At 45.6% G+C, this 19837-nt stretch overlaps 1 protein-coding gene across 3 annotated transcripts in view; it reads left to right on the top strand.

Moving 5' to 3' along the window:
- Positions 1-19837, top strand: part of VIL1 (villin 1) — a 33685-nt gene that overhangs the window by 6007 nt on the left and 7841 nt on the right. The window contains exons 2-12 of one of the 3 annotated variants that reach the window (XM_060278249.1): positions 2342-2491; positions 6403-6508; positions 7755-7829; positions 10548-10744; positions 12853-12961; positions 13851-13961; positions 14657-14859; positions 15691-15769; positions 16176-16274; positions 17596-17749; positions 19013-19113. In XM_060278249.1, coding sequence (XP_060134232.1) covers positions 2358-2491; positions 6403-6508; positions 7755-7829; positions 10548-10744; positions 12853-12961; positions 13851-13961; positions 14657-14859; positions 15691-15769; positions 16176-16274; positions 17596-17749; positions 19013-19113 — 1368 coding nt within the window. In that variant the 5' untranslated portion in view covers positions 2342-2357. Of the gene's footprint in view, positions 1-982; positions 2492-6397; positions 6509-7754; positions 7830-10547; positions 10745-12852; positions 12962-13850; positions 13962-14656; positions 14860-15690; positions 15770-16175; positions 16275-17595; positions 17750-19012; positions 19114-19837 lie in introns of those variants that run through there. The other 2 variants (XM_035127712.2, XM_060278252.1) reach the window with 2 other exon arrangements.

Below are 19837 nucleotides of genomic sequence, written 5' to 3'. Positions count from 1 at the left end.
CAGTACAGTGGTGTTGGTGATTTATTTTCAGTTGTTGCTTTGAAGATTGGGACTTTGTGCTCTGGGAGAGGCTGTTTCCTCCTCCCACCCTCTACCTATTAGCACTGCAGATGTAGAATCTCATCTGCTCCTCTCTTTTCCATGCCCCTCCCACTCATAGCAGCTTGGGAGGTGGGGAAATTTTCACTGAGGAAAGAGTTAAATGCCCTGTCCTGGAGCAACAGGATAACAGGCACCACACCCTTGTCCTTGATCTTCAGAACCACTCAGTGGGGTTGCCAGTTAGCAAAACAGTAGCCATGGGAGAGCCTAATTGCAGATTTCCCTTTCAGGGCTGGTTTGGGCCAGAGAGGGCTGAAATTATTTTAAGTTACAATGCTGTTCTGAGCATTGCTTATGAGAGTCCTGATCGTTTCCACCAATCAATCCCTTCTCGCTTGGCATTTCCTTATAAGCAAATACAGAGTCTTGGGCTGGGGTCCTGTTTGTTTGTGGGATGGTGGGTATTGTTGCTCTTGGGTGTTGTTGTTGTTGTTGTAGCTTTGTTTTAGATCTTGAGATTTATTAGGAAATGCTTTCAGATTGGTTGTTGGCTTTTTTAATGTTTTGTTTGGTGCTGTGGGTTAAACCACAGAGTCTAGGGCTTGCTGATCAGAAGGTCGGCGGTTCGAATCCCTGCAACGGGGTGAGCCCCCGTTGCTCGGTCCCAGCTCCTGCCCACCTAGCAGTTCGAAAGCACATCAGAGTTCAAGTAGATAAATAGGGACCGCTCCGGCGGGAAGGTAAATGGCGTTTCCATGTGCTGCTCTGGTTTGCCAGAAGCAGCTTTGTCATGCTGGCCACATGACCCGGACAAACGCCGGCTCCCTCGGTCTATAGAGCGAGATGAGCGCCGCAACCCCAGAGTTGGACACGACTGGACCTGATGGTCAGGGGCCCCTTTACCTTTACCTTACTTTTGTTATGTTGTAGTTAACTCCTCCGCCAGACCCAATGTTGTAAGCTGCCTTGATCGTGGCTTGAACTGTGGTTTGAAAATTGTGAAAACTCCTTCCCTTCTAGTACAGTGTCAGTTAGGCAGATAGGAATGAGCGGGTGACGGCAAGAGTTGTATTGGAGAGAGATTTATTTCTGCTAGCTCAACAGCAGAGATAAGATAAATGGAGCGTTTCCCCACAGCCATAAAGAGATCACTGCCAGAGTAAGAGAAGGCCTTTGGCCCTTCACGGGGGTCACTGACAGCTGTTAATCGCATGGTTAAAGCCGTAGGATGACTGAGGGAGACTTTTGGAGCTAGGTGTGGCTGCAAAGGAAGATACTGCTTCTGCCAGGAGTAGAAGGGCACTTCCAGATGGGCTGCTGTGTAATGAGTACAAAGCTGGGGAACCCAGTCCATGTTTCGTGTGTGATCCAGTTCACCAGGGTCAGGATGGGTTAGCCATGTCATCATGCAAATCTCCCACGCAAGGATGAATGTTCACCAAACAGGTGGTCTGGAAGTTCCCTAAATTTTATAAGAGAACTCATCTACACAGAGGGTCCAACCTTCTGATTAGAGATGAAACATGATTATGAAAATAAATTTAATTACGGTATGACTCTTCAGAATGTATATGAATTATAAATGCATCTTAATATGCAACATTAACTGGCTGAAGGACAATTTAATTTGAAAATTTAAGATGAGCATGCCATACCCTACAGATTTTTTTTATGACTGTGTGCAAGGATCACCCTATAATCCACTGCAGAATGGACAGTTGGTGCTGACTGATGTTAGGGGTACAAGATAGAATGTGTTTAGAAGAAGGGTGCAGTTCAAAGAGTCTACGGATTGCTGGCTCATGGCTGTTAATAATACTTTCCCACTATTCCCCTACTCCCGTCCCCCACATCTACAAGCCTGGTGCATTGATTGTGATATATTTCCACCTGCATCTTAATTTGTTGCCAAAACTTGCTGTCATTTTTTAAAAAAATCAAAACTGCAAAGGTTTGCCCAGTTATTTCTTCCAATGTTTCTATTTGTGGACTCTCCTTCCTTGGAGGTTTTTAAGCAGAGGTTAGGTGGCCATCTGTCATGGATGCTTTAGTTGAGATTCCTGCATTGTAGGAGGTTGGGCTAGGGTTGCCATATTTCAAATCAGGACACAAAAGTTGTTGAGCTTTTTTAATGAACTTCGCTGAAATGTACTAACAGACATGGACTGCCATGCATCTGGACATTTCAGCAATTTTTGCTCAGGTGTGTAAGCACACATGGGGAGTGAGATGAGGGTCGTGTGCCAATGCTCCTGTGTCAAAGGACCTTGGGCTCACTCTGCCATTCTTCCGTTCTTAGACACGATTGCCCTTATATGGCGAAGGCAGGTGGCGATGGCATTTCGTGCCGAGAGAAGGAGGGTCCAAAGGTCACCCCACTGCTTGCTCTGTTCAGGCACAGTCCGTCTCCAAGGTGCTGTGTGCCCACCAAACAGACACCGCAGCAAAGGTAAGGAGGTGGTTCCGGGGAGATCCAGGGCCTGCTTTGGACTCACACCAGTCCTTGCTCTAGTGCTCGGCTTCATGCCAGCATTGTCTTGCCCAAAGCAGCCTTCCCCAGGCTGGTGCCGTCTAGATCTTTGGGGGTAGCAGAATGTGCAGGCAAGAGCAGGTGGCAGCTGTAGTTCAAAAGACAAGGAGAGCACCAGCTTGAAGAAGGCTCCTTCCCCCCTCTGCTTAGTCTGGGTGGCTTTTATTGTCACATGATTTGAGGTTTCTGAGGGGCGAGAAGGGTTCTGAGCCTTTATAGTGAAGCTAGGGTCCGGGACCCCAATTTCAAGGTTTCTCCTGAGGAAAAAATGATGTTTAAGCCTCCTGCTTGCACTGAACTCATTTTTCTATGGACTCCACACTGCATGAGGTTAGAGGTGTGAAGACCAGGGGGGAAAGTGGAAACATTTCTGCAGCAATTTGTTCTTTTCACAGCATTTCACATTTCTGCAGCAATTTGTTTTTTAAAAAAATCCTCATGAAAATTATTCAGCATTTTTGTGCAAATTTCTCCTAATGTAATGCCTTCTTGTATCTTATTTCCACTAATACATTCATTTTTATGCTCATTTCCCCCTAGCACACATGTTTGAGTAAACGCTGGAGAACTGCATTACAAAATTTGGGAAAGTGTGGATTTTGAAGGGTGGCGGTGTTTCCGTTCTCATATTATTTCAGAAATTGGGCTCTGATCAATTCAGTTTTAAATGCAAACTGAATTGAATTTCTCCCCTGTCCCTGGTAAAGAGGACCTCTCCTAGTTTTTAAAAGTGTTAATAAGAACCAGGGGGCATTTGGGATCAGGAGCAAATGTGAAGAACTGCATGAGAGTGCCCGGTTGTTGAGCAGCAAAATGGGAACATAAAACATTGATCCTAGAAAGGCAGCAATGGCTGCCTGTGAGCTACTGGGCCCAATTTAAAGCTTTGTATTAACTTGCAAAGCTTTAAATGGCTCAAGGCCCAAATACCCACAGGAGTCCCTCTATATCTGCGGATCTAGTCTTTAAGATAGGCAGGAGAAGCTCTCACTCATGTTCCTTGCTAGGATTCACCTCTAATATGCTTCCCCTGCCTATCTTAAAGACACATGGCAGAGTCTTCTTCACTGTGGCACCCTGACTATGGCACTCCCTCTCCTTAGAGCTGTGGTTCTCCTCCTTGCGTTTAACATTTAAGCATCAGTTAAAGATGCATCTGTTTACTTAAGCCTTAACAGAATGAAGGCATGCTAATTGTGTCTGGCTGTTAACCAGAAGGTTGGTGGTTCAAGCCCACCCAGGGATTGCTATGGGCAGGATTCCTGCATTGCAGTGGGTTGGACTAGATGACCCTCTGGGTCCCTTCCAGTTCTACAGTTCTATTAATCTAATGCTGGTTTTGTGATTGTGCTACGGTTTTTGAAATGTTGAAGTACTTGTGAGAGTATTTAAGTTATTTTGACTGGATTCTGTTGTTTTTAAACTTTTATTGTACGTCCCTCTGAGCTCCTTTTAACGGAACAGGGATAAAAAATGCAATCAATTAATTGATAAAAACACAAGTCTGCCTTATAACTGATCAAACTATTGGCCCATCTAGTCCTGTATTTGCTGTACCAGGATTGGAAACTTGTGGTCCTTCAGATGTTGCTGGATTACACCTCCCATCACCCTTGGTCATTGGCCATGCTGACAGCTGCTGTGGTGGGAGCTGCAGCTCATCATCATCTAGAGGGCATAAGAATTCCTTGTCTTAGGCAAGTCTTTCTAAGCTCTAATCTTTGAGACTCCAACTGGAGGCTGCCAGACATTTGGTTCGCAAGCCATGTATGCTGCCATTGAGCTATGGCCCTTTTCTTGCAAACCTGAACTCAAGTTTCATGTTCATTGCCCAATTTAACACATTCATCTTAAAACCCATTGCCTGGAAGTGAAATCTGTGGCAGTGATGTAAAGGGGTAAATGGAAATCCCTTTTCCAAGCCTTATCAGATTCTCAAATCCAGAGCTTTGTGCATGCATAGCACTTAAAAAACAAAAAGGGTTTGAACCAAGATATCCCAAATTCTGATGAAAGCTGAATTATGCAAACTGTTGGGTTTTGTTTTGTTTTGCATAATTTATTTTGCTTTTGCTAATCATGAAGAGGAGCAAGGAACCCACACAGAAGTCCTCCTCCCCAATGACCCTTAAAAATCTAATTCAGTCCATTTTCTGACTTTTATTCCTCATAGCATTTTTGCCATCATACTTCCAAGCATAGCTCTGCAATCTTAAGGTTTAGAAAGCTGCTTTCCCCTTAAGCAAATTTTAAGATTCTTTAAGAAGCTGACTTCAGTGACCAATGGTATGTCTAATGGTTTTTCTGCCTTTCTTCCAGCATGCATACAGGCCTGCCTATAGTTTGCCTATAAGCATTCAGATTTTAGCACCAGGCAGAGAAATTACAGGTGTGCATCACCTCTATGGACTTTATGATTTACGTGCCTGAGCTAGACTGCACCGCACTCCCTAATATCCTGAGTTGGCCTGTGGAAAGCGACTGCTGCCTTTTTCGTCCCTTAAAAGCCAATTAGCTTACTAGGGAAACACACAGAGCTCAAGTGAAGAGGAGCTGGAGAGCTGGGGGTGTATTTTGTTATGAGAGACAGGTTTAGGTTTGAAGCACAGTAAATCATTTTCCCAGGGCACCAATTTCCATAAGATTTGCATAGGTTGATTCATGTGCATAGATTCAAATTTAGAAAACATTACTACAATTTAAATTGAAATAAAGTACATCTCACCATAGTGGAGAAGACTTGGATCAGGTGACCTGTGTGTGCCTGCTCAAGTCAGTTTGTTGTCCAGGTGCTCACTTAGGATGGGCAACTTCAAGGTCCAACTCTGCTGTCCCTTCTGGAGATTATTTCTCTTTAAACTGGGCTTGGACCAGACTGTCCTCAGATGAAAACTCTTTACTGTGTAAAGTAGGACACATGGCTCCGTCCTACTCACTGTGGGAATGAAGGGGGCTGAGACTCATGCCCTCTCCCCCTCAACCGTTCTCTCACATAGTCTTTGGGGAAGGACCCAGTCTCAGTTCCCACCATCTCCGTGTCTGAAACCTCAGAGAGCTGCTTCTAGGCAGTGTTGGCAATACTGAGCTAGATGGACCAACTATCTTACTCAATAACTTCCAATGTTTCTGTTTCTACACCTACACACTCACTTGCTCTCTCTTCTGGAAATAGGACATAAACTTAAAGGAAATCAGCTGTGACATCCTTGGCAATGTTGAAAGCATGTGTGTACATACATAATTACTCATTCAGGAGACACAGGTTTAAGGCTGATTTCCCACCAGCTGTAAAAATCTTTACCTTTCATTTGAGTGAACCCAAACAATGTTTTTGGTAATAATAACGTTGTTACCAAAACAAGTCTTTTGGCAAGAGCTGAATTAGTTTGATTTAAGCAAAGCCCTTGAGCTTTTGACACACACAGGCATCACAAGATCTCAGTTCATCTGCATGATACTGTAGTTAAGATGTCTATTTTCCTTTAAGCTACTGGTAGCTACCAACTGGTTAGTTCCGTTCTAAATTATTGCGAGTAGAAATTAGATCTGGAAGTTACCTAGCAGCTCAGGTTGAGCAAAGTCCTAAAGCACAGCAGCGTGAACCATCTTAATACTTCCCCCCTTTAGCACACTTTTAGGAATGTGATCTGAATGAATGCAAGGAGTAATAGTCTGGTTTTCTTAACAACATTAATGTGGGGGGGGAGTAGTGATGTGAAGTTTGGGGACGGAGCATAGACCATTCTGCAATTTTTATACATTGGTTGGTATATATATATTGTTTGTAACCTGGCTGCATTGCTAATGAACTTTCCCATTCGTAAGGGCAGATCCCCCCACAAAACACTGACCATCACCATGTCAGCAGAACTTAATGCCAAAGTGACCAGGACTCTGAACAAAACCACACCCGGACTCCAGATATGGAGAATTGAGGTGAGTGTTTGTTTAGGTATGTGATAGTATAAAGGTGAGAAAGAGACCAGCATTGTCTCTGTATGTGTTTCCTCTCTTCCCACAAGTCCACCTTCTCCTGGGATCTCCTGCCTTTCAAAGGAGGAAAAGGAAGAGCTGAAACATGATTCACTCTAGGCCGGGGGAGGGGGGGATGTCAGGCCTGGGAGGCCAAATGTAGCCCCTTTGGCTTCTCTACCTGGTCTCAGAACTCTCCATGGGTCACACTCCTCACTGGTTCTGCTCTGCACCCTGAGTATTTTTGCCTGGCTGGAATGTGTCTTTGAACTCTAATAATGCTGCTACCTTGCCTGGGTGGAGGATACACAGGGGTGTGAGAGTATGTGGTTCTATATGCAGCCTTCAGTCCCTGTCGGGGTGGGGAGGAAAGACAGTGTGTGTGTGTGTGTGTGTGTGTGTGTGTGTGTGTGTGTGTGTATTAATATGTATAAACTAGCAAAAGAAAAAGCAAACATTTGTTGCTCCGCCCAGTTTTTGTCTCTTGCCCTGTCCACAACTGCGAGAAGGGAATGTGGCCCTCAGGTTGCAAAAGGTTTCCTAGCCCTGCTCTAGACTCCCAGCTCAGTGGTGTAGAGTTCTTGTATTGAATCTCCTATTATGTGGGCCAAACTAGATTGATATTAATTACGGTATATAAATGTAATTGATGTGCATGAAGTAGCAGCTGTGGGAGAGGCTGGTCAACATTAGGATCACATAGGGGGAGAGGGGGTTAATCCTTTCACTTACAGCCATGGTCCCAAATACTCCCTGATCCAGAAGCTGCTGTAAGCACTGGGAAGCCTCCACCAGCTGAGCTGGGGCAAAAGAAGGTGTTTACAGCTGGGCACCAATGGGGGATTTTCTGCCAATGCAAATAGCAGCTTTGGATGATGGATTTTCATCAAGACTGCAACAGGGGAGGATAGGGTTAATTTCCCCCTTTCCCTCCTGTTCTTTGATCCTGATAATTATTGTTTCTCTTCATCTGTGGTTCTACCCTGAGCTATGGGCTTTCCTCAGAAGATTGAGGTGATGGGATTTGGCAAAACTAAAGAAATTAAGGTGATGGAACTTAGTAAAAAATAGACTATTGAAGAAAGGAAGGGAGGACAAATATTTTAAAATGAAGATAAAGGCAGGAAGAATGCTCTTTACACAACACAAGGGTATGTGATGATCTTTAGTATATAATTCCAGCTAATTCCACCACCCCCTTCCCTTCCAGAATATGGAGATGGTGCCTATTCCACCAAAAACGTATGGGAACTTCTACGAAGGAGATGCTTATATCATTCTCTCGGTAAGAGGAATTAAGAATGGTGGAGGCCTTTGTATCATTACTCTTGATGGGACAAAACAGCTGGAGAAAAGGACGAGGCTCAGCCCAAGAAAAAAGCGGGAACTTGCCTCATGTAACGTATGGGAGGTGCACCATGGAGCATGATGAGGTCAAGAGAGGATGCTTCAAGGAGAGGTCATGTGTGTGTAGGAATAAATGTACTCCAGTCCTGTCAAACTTACTTATACAGTAGGCTACCGCCCTAAAGGCCGGACTAAGTTGCTATTACTTACATTTTAACAACAGCAGCAACAACATTAATACCTAAGAGTTGAAGTCAGGAGCGGTTCCCAGAGATGGGCTGTCTTCAGCATTAGAACTGCATTATGTGCCTTCAGACCAGGGCTGGCCCTACCATTGGGTAAAGTGAAGTGACCATCTCAGGCAGCAGATGCTGGGGAACAGCAGCGGCAACCCCCTTTGCCCCTCACTAACCATTCTCTTCTGTAAGAGGAACTGGCGGAGGAAGAGGAGTGCGGGGGGGAGCACACCGCCCCCGGCAGCACGATCCTGGTAGGGTGCCATTACGGCTGTCCCCCACCCGCGCTGGGCGCCACGCCCCTGTGGGCGGCGCACCACGCCATGCCCCCAGGATGCGTGCCACGCCCCCAGGATGTGTGCCCACCCCGACCCCGCCTGCTCTCCACCCACCCACCCCAGTGCCGGAGCATGAAGCACCGCCACTGGTAAGAGGACAGCAATGTGTCCTTTCTTAAGGTAACGGTAAAGGGGCCCCTGACCATCAGGTCCAGTTGTGTCTGACTCTGGGATTGCGGCGCTCATCTCGCTCTATAGGCCGAGGGAGCCGGCGTTTGTCCGCAGACAGCTTCCGGGTCATGTGGCCAGCATGACAAAGCTGCTTCTGGCGAACCAGAGCAGCGCACGGAAACGCCGTTTACCTTCCCGTCGGAGCGGTCCCTATTTATCTACTTGCACTTTGGTGTGCTTTCGAACTGCTAGGTGGGCAGGAGCAGGGACCGAGCAACGGGAGCTCACCCCATTGCAGGGATTCGAACCGCCAACCTTCTGATCAGCAAGCCCTAGACTCTGTGGTTTAACCCACAGCGCCACCTGGGTCCCCTGGGTCCTTTCCTAGCCTCCTCTAAACTACCTGTCGTCTGCTGCCTTAGGTGCATTAGAAGACATAGGAAGCTGCTTTATATTGAGTCAGACCAACGGTCCATCTAGCTAAATATTGTTAATGTTGACTGGCAGTGGCTCTCCAGGGTTTCAAACAAGGGATCTTTCCCATCCCTGCTTCAAGATGGCAGGGATTGAACCTGTGACCTTTTGCAGGCAAAGCAGGTGCTCTATCCCTATGGCCATTCCCCTAACACTGTCCCCTGACCAGCGTTGAAGTGATATTCAGTTGCCAGTCCAATTAGCACCTGTACCTAGAATGGGGAGGGGGTGCCTTAGGTACGAAAGGAGCTGGCCTTGATTCACGCCACTTTGTGCATCCGAAAATGTCTGGGTTTGCTGTAATCATTTGCTCAGCATCTGTTGCAATGGATTTGCTTCCCTCTCAAACATCATATATTAGCGTAAGCAAGGCAAGTTTGGGATTTTAAAACAATTACCCACTTTATTGATTTAATACTGATATGAAAGAGCTCGTAATGCAGGAAACAGGACCAATTATTACATCAACCCTATTTGGAGAGTGAAATGTTTTAAATACCTTTTGAGAGCTGATGTCACATAGTAGTTAAGAGAAGACATGGAGCTCTGAATCAAAACATCGCCAGTTCAATTCTGCCATGATCTTATAATAAGGTGGGCTTAAGCGTCACTTCTTCTCAGCTCAGGGATAACAAGATAAAGTACACTTCATTCTCAAATGATACATAAAATGCTAAGTATTTTTTATTTTGTTGCTGATCTATTTTAAAGATTGCTTCATTTCAGAGCTGTTTTTATATTAGCTGCTTTAACACAGTCACTTATTATCATGTTTTTTAATTGCTGTTCTTGCATTTCTGTGTATTGGAAGCTGCCTTGAAAGCTGGCTTTGGTCAAAAGGTAGGGTAGATATAAAACAATAAATAATACAGTATTTCACATCCTACCCTCCCATTCCCAACCCTTCTCTGTTCTCATGCCCTGCCTGTTTGTGAACAACTGTCTCGTTGTACTGCACATATTCTGGATAACTGGATAATGGCATATGGTTTGGATATGAGGATAAGGCATGGATAGATGAATGAGAAGGTGAATGAGCTGAGTGGGTAGATCAAAGCAGAACTCCTTGCAAGAACCCTGCTCCTCTGCGTGATATATTATATGTTATAGAAGGAGGATAAACATTGCAAGGTTTCTAAGAGAGCAGAACAGCTCCATCCTCAAAGATTTCTGTTTGCTTTCTGGCCTTGAAATGTCACAGCGTGACTTTTCTTAATGTTTTTGCTTTTGTATTAGAATTAGCTACTTTCCCCATTGCTTTTACATTCAGCACAGATATGGGGCTAGGATAGTGATACTGATCCGCCCATGCATGAGGAAACCCTTTTGTGTTTGAGAGTAGAGATCTGAGTCAATGTCCCTTTCTAGTAGGTGGACTTGGAGAGCTGAGTGTGTGAATCAAAATGCCCATCATTGTGGCATTGACTGAGCACCGTGGGACAGAGAGGTCTCTGGAATTTCGGTGGGCCTGCTAACCAGCTTTAATTTTCCAACTAGACACATAAGACTGGGAACAACTTCACCTACGACATCCACTTCTGGCTGGGCAGTTCATCATCTCAGGATGAGCAGGGCTCAGCTGCCATCTACACTACCCAGATGGACGACTACCTGGGAGGAGTAGCTGTACAGCATCGTGAGGTCCAGGGCTACGAGAGTGACGCCTTCCGGAGCTACTTCAAACAGGGGCTAATGTACGTAATGCTCCTTATTGCCTTCTGGTGGCTTATCCAGGCAACTACAGCTTCTTATTCCTTGAGACACTTTACATTTTTATGCGACTCAAATTTGACAGTTGTGCCTGTGTTAAGAGACACATGCTAAATAGTCTCAGTTGGCAACCGTTCCTCTGGTACATGTCCACTGTGTGTTTAGAAACACACATCAGCCCTTCCGCTATTTCCTATAGGTACTTGACAACTCTTGAAATAAATAAAAAATCTGGATATCTGGGTGGGGACTAGTGGGGTGGGGCCATATGGGCCGAGGGGACAGGGCTTGGTGCCAGTTCAGTGATAGAGCTGGGGAATGAAGCCCAGCAGATTTTGACAAATCCCTGCAGGCAGCCTAACACAAAGCAATCTATTTGCCTAAAGTGAGCAGCTGGAGGAAAAGGGGCAGCTGAGAGGAACTGGAGATAACTGGTCAAAAGCAAAAATAGATAGGGACAGGAACAATGTTGTCCTTACTACAAAGTAGTTGTTTCAAAGTGGCAGATTCCAGAGAGGGTTCCATTGCACTACATTTCTTCTCTGTCTGTATGGCCAGGTTCAGAGGACATGACACTAAACCATGGTTTAGCAATCCTGCCTGTCCTTCCTCTGTGGATTGTATGTGACTGTCTACTTGAAAGTGTGGGTGTGATTGCCTGCTTGTGTGACCCCCCATCTGCTATGTAAATCTGCCTGCCTGCCTGAATATATGTGTGTCTCTGTGTCTCTTCCCCTCTGCCGGGCATGTGAGTGTATGTCCCTGCTTGCATAGTGTGTGTGTGTGTGTGTGTGTGTGTGTGTGTGTGTGTGTGTGTGTTAAGTGTGCTTTGACCACACCTCTCACTGGCACACGTCACTGGAGGGGTGGCCAACTTCAGACTTCAGCTGAAAGAGATTTGCCGCTCCTTGTTTAGCATTTAAAAAGAACCACAGTGAGACTTGGCCTTGTATGTTGCCCTCTGCTCCTTGTATGTAAGAGGTTAATGAAAGCTTCCTTTTTTGGTTTCGAATAAGCCATTTTCTTGTTGTTGTTTAGTCGTTTAGTCCTGTCCGACTCTTCGTGACCCCATGGACCACTGCACGCCAGGCACTCCTGTCTTATTCTAAACTTGAAAAACTGCTGCTTATTCTTATTGCTGGGGAGTTCAAATAAGGATCTAACTGTAGTTTCTGATCTAGGTTTGTTTGAACTAACCGCAGTGCAAATAAACCATCCTGTCCCAACTGCAGACATAAACTGTGGTTTGTTCAAAACCAACAATGGATCCTTTCAATCTTTCCCCCCTTGCATGTGAAGGAGAGCCGGGACGGGTGGGGGAGAGGAATGGGAGCCTGAATATATGTGGGGCTCATCTTATGTTTGAACCAGGACTACATATAATAAAATCATAAAATGGGTTCCAAAGCAAAGGGCATCATTTTGACTTTTGCTTTGGGGACAAAAATGTCTAAAGTTGACACCTTATAGCAGCGGTAGGAAACTTGGAAGCCTGTGGTCCAATTTCATGAGGTCCTCAGTCCTAGTTTCATGAGAGTGGCAAAGAGGGGTGAAATGTGTGTGGGGGGGGTCCCAACCCACATTTGGCTTCAGCTATGCCCACTGCTGATATCCAGCCCCCAACAGATTACACTTAGGGGAATGTAACCCTCAGCAGAAGGTTGCCCTCCACCCCACTGTATAGAACCAAAGTGTGTCCATTTAAGGGCCTGAAATGTGTGTTGTAGCCAACATAATGTTCTTAACATCAGAGGCTCTAGAGAAACTAAAGCAGAGTGGCTGCGGAAGGCAGCAGGTCTTCCCCCACCCCTTTCTGCCCCATGCTTCAATGAGGCATACTGGCTAGAGGTCAACCCTATCCTCTATGGGAGGCCTGCATACACACTCTATATTTAAAGCACATGGCTTCCCCCTAAGAATCCTGGGAGCTGTAATTTACCCCTCACAGAGCTGCAATTCCCAGCACCCATAATGACCTACACTTCCCAGGATTCCTTGGGGGATGTTGTTTGCTTTATATGTGCCTTAGCTGTTTGGGAATGTTGGTGCTCTCCTCCACAGTCCAGACCCTGACCCTGCCTCTCCTCTGCAGCTATAAGAAGGGTGGAGTGGCATCTGGCATGAAGCATGTGGAGACCAACACGTACAACGTACGACGCCTGCTGCACGTCAAGGGCAAGAAGAATGTGATTGCAGGAGAGGTGGGTCAAAGATGGGCTGGCAATGTTGGGAAAGGGCTGGCCAGGGCTGGCCGCTTAGCTCCTGGTAAAACTGTCAGATCCTGACACTGGGGGTCTTTGAACACTTATGGGTGATCATGAAGACAAGATTCATCACAGTGTTGCAGCTTATGAAGGTGCACTCAGATCTTATGAAAATTAAACATTTTGCAGTGCTTTTGTCCTCTTGTTGGAGCAGTACAGAAGATGCACTTTTAATGATGTGCTTGTGGGGGTCATCAGTGGCTACTGAAGCCACAATGGCTATGTTTCTACTTCCACTGTCGGAGGTGGTGTGCTTCTGCATACCAGCTACTGGCAGGGGCAGCCCATCCTGTTTCGACACCTGTATTACTACAGTATAGGTGTTCTATTACAGTGTTTCCCAACCTTGTGCCTCCAGATGTTTTGGGACTACAACTCCCATCATTCCTGACCACTGGTCTTGCTAGCTAGGGATGATGGGAGTTGTAGTCCCAAAACATCTGGAGGCACAAGGTTGGGAAACACTGTTCTATTAATAGAAAGGACATCGGAAATGGAAATAACTTTTATATTTACAAACCAACAAACTGCAAGCCAATGGTCTATCTATGAAATAAATATGCAATTTTGTATTTGTATTTAGAGGTCCGTTGTAATCTGAGGCCCTGAACTGTAGCTTACACAGCTTGTGCATGAATCTTGCACTGCTCCCAGATTTTCCACGGGCATCTGGTTGGCCATAATGAGAACTAGATGTGTTTTTTGGCCTGATCTAACAGGGATCATCTTGTGTGAGGTCCCCAGACTGATAGAATCCAGGTATGACTGTCTTTCAGTAAACTCGCATAGACTTTCCCACCAGCTGTTTTTTCCCCCTCTTGCAAAGGTGGAGCTGAGTTGGAGCAGTTTCAACTTGGGCGATGTGTTTCTGCTAGACCTGGGGAAGCTCATCATCCAATGGAACGGTCCAGAGAGCAACCGCCTGGAGCGACTGAAGGTGCAAAGTCTGCTACGGGTGGTGGAAGTGGGGAAGCAGGGGAGACGGGAGTTGTGCAAGGAAGGAGGAATTTGGTGCCTGTCCTTTCTTAGGTGGGGCATCATTTGAAATCCAAATGTAACATTTCTGTTATAAGAAAAGGAGGGTTGTTTTCCTGACCAAAAAAAATATGGATTGGGAGGAAATGGGAGAATCAGGATCAAGTGAAGCCACCAACTTAGCACATAACAACCCGGCGGTGGAACGTGCTGAAGACACTGAATGGCCTTCCTAATAGCCTTGAGATTATATTACATTGATGGATTCACTGTGTGGTGATCAACTCATGGTTCCATGTAGGCATTCATAAATTCAGCATATTAAAATGGCCATCGGGCATCATTCTTTTTAGTATATATCGCCTTCCTGGGAAGGGTGGCAGGTATAATTCGTGACTACAAGGTGCTTAAAGGTGTTAATAGCGTCAGTTCTGTGTCTGAGTTGGCCATGACAAAAAGGGAAATAAATTAATTGGGTGATAGCTGAAGTGAGGCTAGAATGCTGGACTAGATAAGCCTTAGGCCTGATCCTGCATGGGGTTTCTTGTTCACACCCACCATGCTCTTATTTGTGGGTTTTCTCATTCTTCTAATGCCATCCAGGCTTTCTCCTGCCACCCCTGACCTTGGCTTGTGATTGTGACCTGTTTCCTGCAGGGGATGACCCTAGCCAAGGACATTCGTGACCGGGAGCGTGGGGGTCGAGCACAGGTAGGTGTGGTGGATGGGGAGGACGAAGCTGCATCTCCTATTCTCATGAAGATCATGGAGTATGTGCTGGGGGAGAAGAGGAACATTCAGCCAGCCATCCCAGATGCTGTGGTGGACCAGAAGCTGAAATCTTCTCTCAAGCTCTACCAGTGAGTGACATTTGGTGTGTGGTGGGGACTATGATGAGGCAAAGAGGTTGCGTGGAAAGATGCAGAATTGCAGGAGAGAGGAGCAAACTTCTCTTTGATGGAAGCAGGAACAGGGGAATGTGGGAAAGAAAGCCTCTGATGGAAGTACGCACACTGGTCAAGAAAGCAAATGTTCCATATTGGGCATTTTGCCCATTTATTCTGTTCTTGGGATCATTGCTGCTCCCGAGAGCACCTGTGTGACCTTCCTTAATGAGTACAATTCTGTTTGTCGTGTTTGGGTTTTTTCTTGCAGATTCAAAATGATTTGGAAAGAACTGCAAAAGACACCCAGAAGGGATGTATGAGGGAGGACAATGGGGAGATCAGGAATAGGGCAGGAGCCTGGAACTATGAAGGAAAGGAAATAAACTAGAGATAAATCTCAAAAGGGAAGGACTACAGTTGGGCACCTGGGCTTTTGGGCTGTTTTTGGCCAAAATGCCCCCATTTTCAAATATTTTCTTGTAACCGTGAAGGTAAGAAAATATCCTCCTAGTTTCCTTTTTTAAACCAAGGCAATTTGGGGTTCAGTGATGTCACTGCAGGTGAGATGCAGGAGTTCTGATAGAAGAAATACAGAAAAGAAGAAGCAGGAGTAATTTATCATTGTTATTTCCACCCCCCTTGAATTCTGCAAGGTTTCATATATTTCATATATTGAATAGGCCCAGTCCTGATTTTCAGCTTTTAAGACCATTATTGGTTTGCATGATCTTCATCCCATAGTGTAGACTAGTAACATCACTTTGGAGAGCTGGTCCCATGACTACCCTCTTGTTCCTCTCCCAGAGTCTCTGAGATAGAAGGGAACCTTCTTATCCAAGAAGTTGCCATCCAGCCCCTCACCCAGGACCTCCTCAAGAATGACGTAAGACTCAGCCCTGTGGGATTGGTTGCGCCATGACAAGCTTAAAGCGTAGGCTGGGGGTTGGAGGGAAGGGAAGACTAGAGGAGACTTTATTCCAGTGTCATCTAACACAGTTGTAGCCGTTCTGCCTATTGCCATTCCAACCCCAAAATTATAATATTGAATGGCTTGAGTCTAAAATGGTGAGTCTGTGGCCTTCCAGGTGTTGCTGTACTACAGTGCCCATCATCCCTGACCACCGACCATGGTGGTTGAGGTTGATGGGAGCTGGAGTCCATCAACATCTAGAGGATTGCTGGCTGCCCACCTATGCTGTAAGAGAGAGCCTGGTAATGGAAGAAGGCTATACTTGCCTAAACAGCTTCTTTGTAATGAAACAACTGGATCTTGTTTTGTCTCCTGTCAGGACTGCTTCATCTTGGACCAAGGTGGTGTGAAGATCTTTGTGTGGAAGGGTAGGAATTCAAGCAAGGAGGAGAAGCGGCAAGCGATGACACGGGCCCTGGTGAGTGAGAGGATATGGCAAAGCTGAGCCCATGCAGTCTCCTTTTGCAATGTGTCAGAACTTCTTGGAGATACTGTAACAGAGTGCCTCCAATCTCTCTCTTCTGCCATTACAAGGGATCGAAGCTATTTTTGGCTCCATGATTCCAGACCTTGACTAACATGAATGCTACCAACTCTTTTAGATTCTCTTTCTGGATTTTGGACCAGGGCTTGGATATTACCTTCTGCCTACCTGCCTGTCTTCCTTTTAGCCTCATTCATTTCATAGGCTTGAGGAGGGTATCAGGCAAGCAAGTATATAAAACAGAAAAAAAAACTTTATAGGCTTTTAAAAAAATCATTTAACCACAGTCCTTATAAGGAAGCAAAGTGAAATTGTGGTGTTGGATGGCATATTCTGGGAAGGACTTCTTCCACCAGTCCTTTGTTTAATGTTCCATCTACCGGGGGGGGGATGACTGTACCAATGCAGACAAATGCCCCAATAAATCATATAAATTACAGAAAATTCTTGATGGATATTATTAAGCAGGACACCATTTGCAACAAACAAACAAACAAACAAACAAACAAACAAACAAACAAACTAACTAACTAACTAACTAACTAACTAACTAACTAACTAACAACTAATGCCTCTCTCTTTTTTAGACCTTCTGTTTTCCAGTTTGAAGAATATACAGTATTTAAAAATGCAGCGATTCTGTCTCGCATTGCATCTGCTACACTAGAAATCAGGGGTGCAAATAACTGAAGCTCAAGCTAGTTTGTGTTCTACATTGTTTCCTTTTTATCCTAAGCCAATGTAAGAGCAAAGCGATCTTTAGCTCCTCTGATAGCCAAAGCAGGTGGTGAGGGCCAACAGCTCTAGAGCCAAAGCGGGCTAATGAGAAACATGAGGAAGCTATCATACAGCAAAATAGAGCTTTAAAAACCAACAAAATGTAAGGGGCAACACTCCCTCCCCCTCAAAAAAAAAATACCCCGACCAATGAGGACCAAGCATGCTCAGTAACCACAGAATGTTGAGTGTTAGTTGAAAAAGAAAACTGGTGGCAGGGGGATGGAATGGAGCATTCTACCGGGGGCATTGCTGGCTGGCTGGCACCATGTACATGAACACTGCTGTTATAGTAGGCTAGGAATACACATGATTTTTTTGTTGCAGGCCGCAGTTGTTAAAGAGATAACACTGGGCCTGTTGAGGGTGATAGTCTAGGATACTTCCAAATATGCTCTGTTTAATGAAGTCTCTGTAGAGTCCTTCCTCACCTTGTTGTGAAAGTTGCTCTGTTCTGGTCTTCTCTTTGTCATCTCAGGGTTACATCAAGGCAAAGAACTACCCACCCAGCACCAGCGTGGAGACTGAAAATGACGGTTCTGAATCTGCTGTCTTTAGGCAGCTCTTTCAGAAATGGACTCTCCCCCATCAAAGCACTGGCTTTGGCAAAACCAACACTGTTGGGAAAATAGGTAAGTGCTGAAGCCTGATCAACTTAGTGGAGCTGATGGTTTAGAGCAGGCATCCCCAAACTGCGGTCCTCCAGATGTTTTGGCCTACAACTCCCATGATCCCTAGCTAAAAGGACCAGTGGTCGGGGAAGATGGGAATTGTAGTCCAAAACATCTGGAGGGCCGAAGTTTGGGGATGCCTGGTTTAGAGGCTGCTTCTGACAGGTATGGGCCCCACAAGAAGAGGTGGGAAAGAATGTTGTTTTGGCCTGCCTGTGAGTAGACAGATCAGTCTGTTCTCTGTCAGTTTCTGTGTTCATTCCTCAATTCATTCTCTCCTGTTTAGGTATCTATTTGCAAAGAAATTTGAAAGCCCACAATTTCAATTTGCAAAGAAAATTGAAAATCCACAATTAAATATGTAGTTAAGTACATGGTTAACATGGGCCACATCTGCACAATACCTTAAAAACACTATTATACCACTTTAAGAGTCATGGCTTTTCACAGAGGATCCTGGGAACTGTAGTTCATTTAGGTTGCTTAGAGTTGTTTTTATGCGACCCCTCTTCCCCTCACAGAGGTGCAGTTCCCAGAGTCCTTTGGGAAGAGGAATTGGTTGTTGAACCATTCTGGGAATTCTGGAGCTAAAGTTCAGCTAAAGACTCATTCTTGTTTACACACACACACACACACACACACACACACACACACACACCACTATGGAGGTCTAGTGCAGTGGCAACATGGTGCCCTCTAGCTGTGGGATTCCAGTTCCTGTCATCCACAAGGTGCATGACGAATGGCCGGTAATGGTTAGGAATGATGGGAGAGCAGCACACTGGGTACTTGTGGCCTTGAATGTGGGTTGAAGGAAGCATTTATTGTGAACCCCCTTCTTAATATTGGCAGCATCCTTGACATGAGCTGCTGAGGGTTTGTGTTGTAGATGAACAAACACACCTTTAGAATGAAACGTCGTTGTTGCTTTGGTTGTTAAAATTTGCATACTGCCCTGCATCTGACGAACCCAGGGCAGTTCACAGCAGAACACCAAACGTTGGGTTTTGTAAGCATGTGGGTTGCTATCCTCTGCTTTCTGCTGTGGAAACCATACATGGTGGTGCCCCCTTCCTATAGGAGTAACACGTGCAGTTTCCATCCATCCCATCAAAGTTTATATTTTAGCATGCAATTGCCCATCCTTGGGGCCACACGGTCCCTCAATGCAGATGTGCTGGTTAAGACCAAACCTACCTACTTTCTTCCCTGGCTGCCCAACAGCCAAAGTAGAGCAGGTGAAGTTTGATGCCACCACTCTCCACGCCAAGCCGGAGATGGCTGCCCTGCACAAGATGGTGGATGACGGCTCTGGAGAAGTAGAGGTGAGGACAGTGCCCTGTTTCTAGAAAAAGAGGTGCCAAAAATCACCACGAACTCTTCACTTGTTCTCTTGTAATGGCAATGGTGCCCACCTGAGAGGTTCCAGAACTCTCCGGAACAGGAGAGTTTCGGCTGGAAACAAAAGCCCTGGGTAAGGACCAGGCCCACCAAAGTCTCCACCCCCTTTTGACTTTAGTGGGATAACCTGTTGTGAGACACAAGAGCAGAAGACAGTTCTATCTCAAAGGCTTCCTCTTGGCCTCAGCTCTGCAAATATGCAAAATGAATTGCCATGCTAGCATTATGAAAGTAGAGCTGGAGTTAAAGGACCAGCCCCAAACTAGCCACACCTTTTGAACCTGTGGCAACAAAAGGACTGAAAATCGCCTTGGTTACAGCTGTCCAAATTTGCCCTTCTGAAAGGACAACAAGCTGCACAATTATATCCAGTGCTAGTTTGCTAGACTTGGCTAGTTTGGGAACAGCATCATGAATGCCACATAACATAATGCCCTGGACACTTTTGAGAGGAAGGGTGGGATATAAATTCAATACCATTCAATTATAACTTTGGTAGGGCTGTGGGGCATGCTTTGGTGCTCCTTAGGTTTGTAGGCTGGGGAAGGTCTTTGCCCTGGGCTCACCACAGGCCCTGTAAGGACAACATCAGCAGGAATGTAAGGGAACTGAGGACCATCTTCATCACTACTTCTTTCTCTGGGACTT

This window comes from Zootoca vivipara, chromosome 1 (genome assembly GCF_963506605.1).
Source record: "Zootoca vivipara chromosome 1, rZooViv1.1, whole genome shotgun sequence".
Lineage (NCBI taxonomy): Eukaryota > Metazoa > Chordata > Lepidosauria > Squamata > Lacertidae > Zootoca > Zootoca vivipara.
The sequence above is the reverse complement of the archived record's forward strand: the minus strand, read 5'-3'. Positions and strand labels throughout refer to the sequence as shown.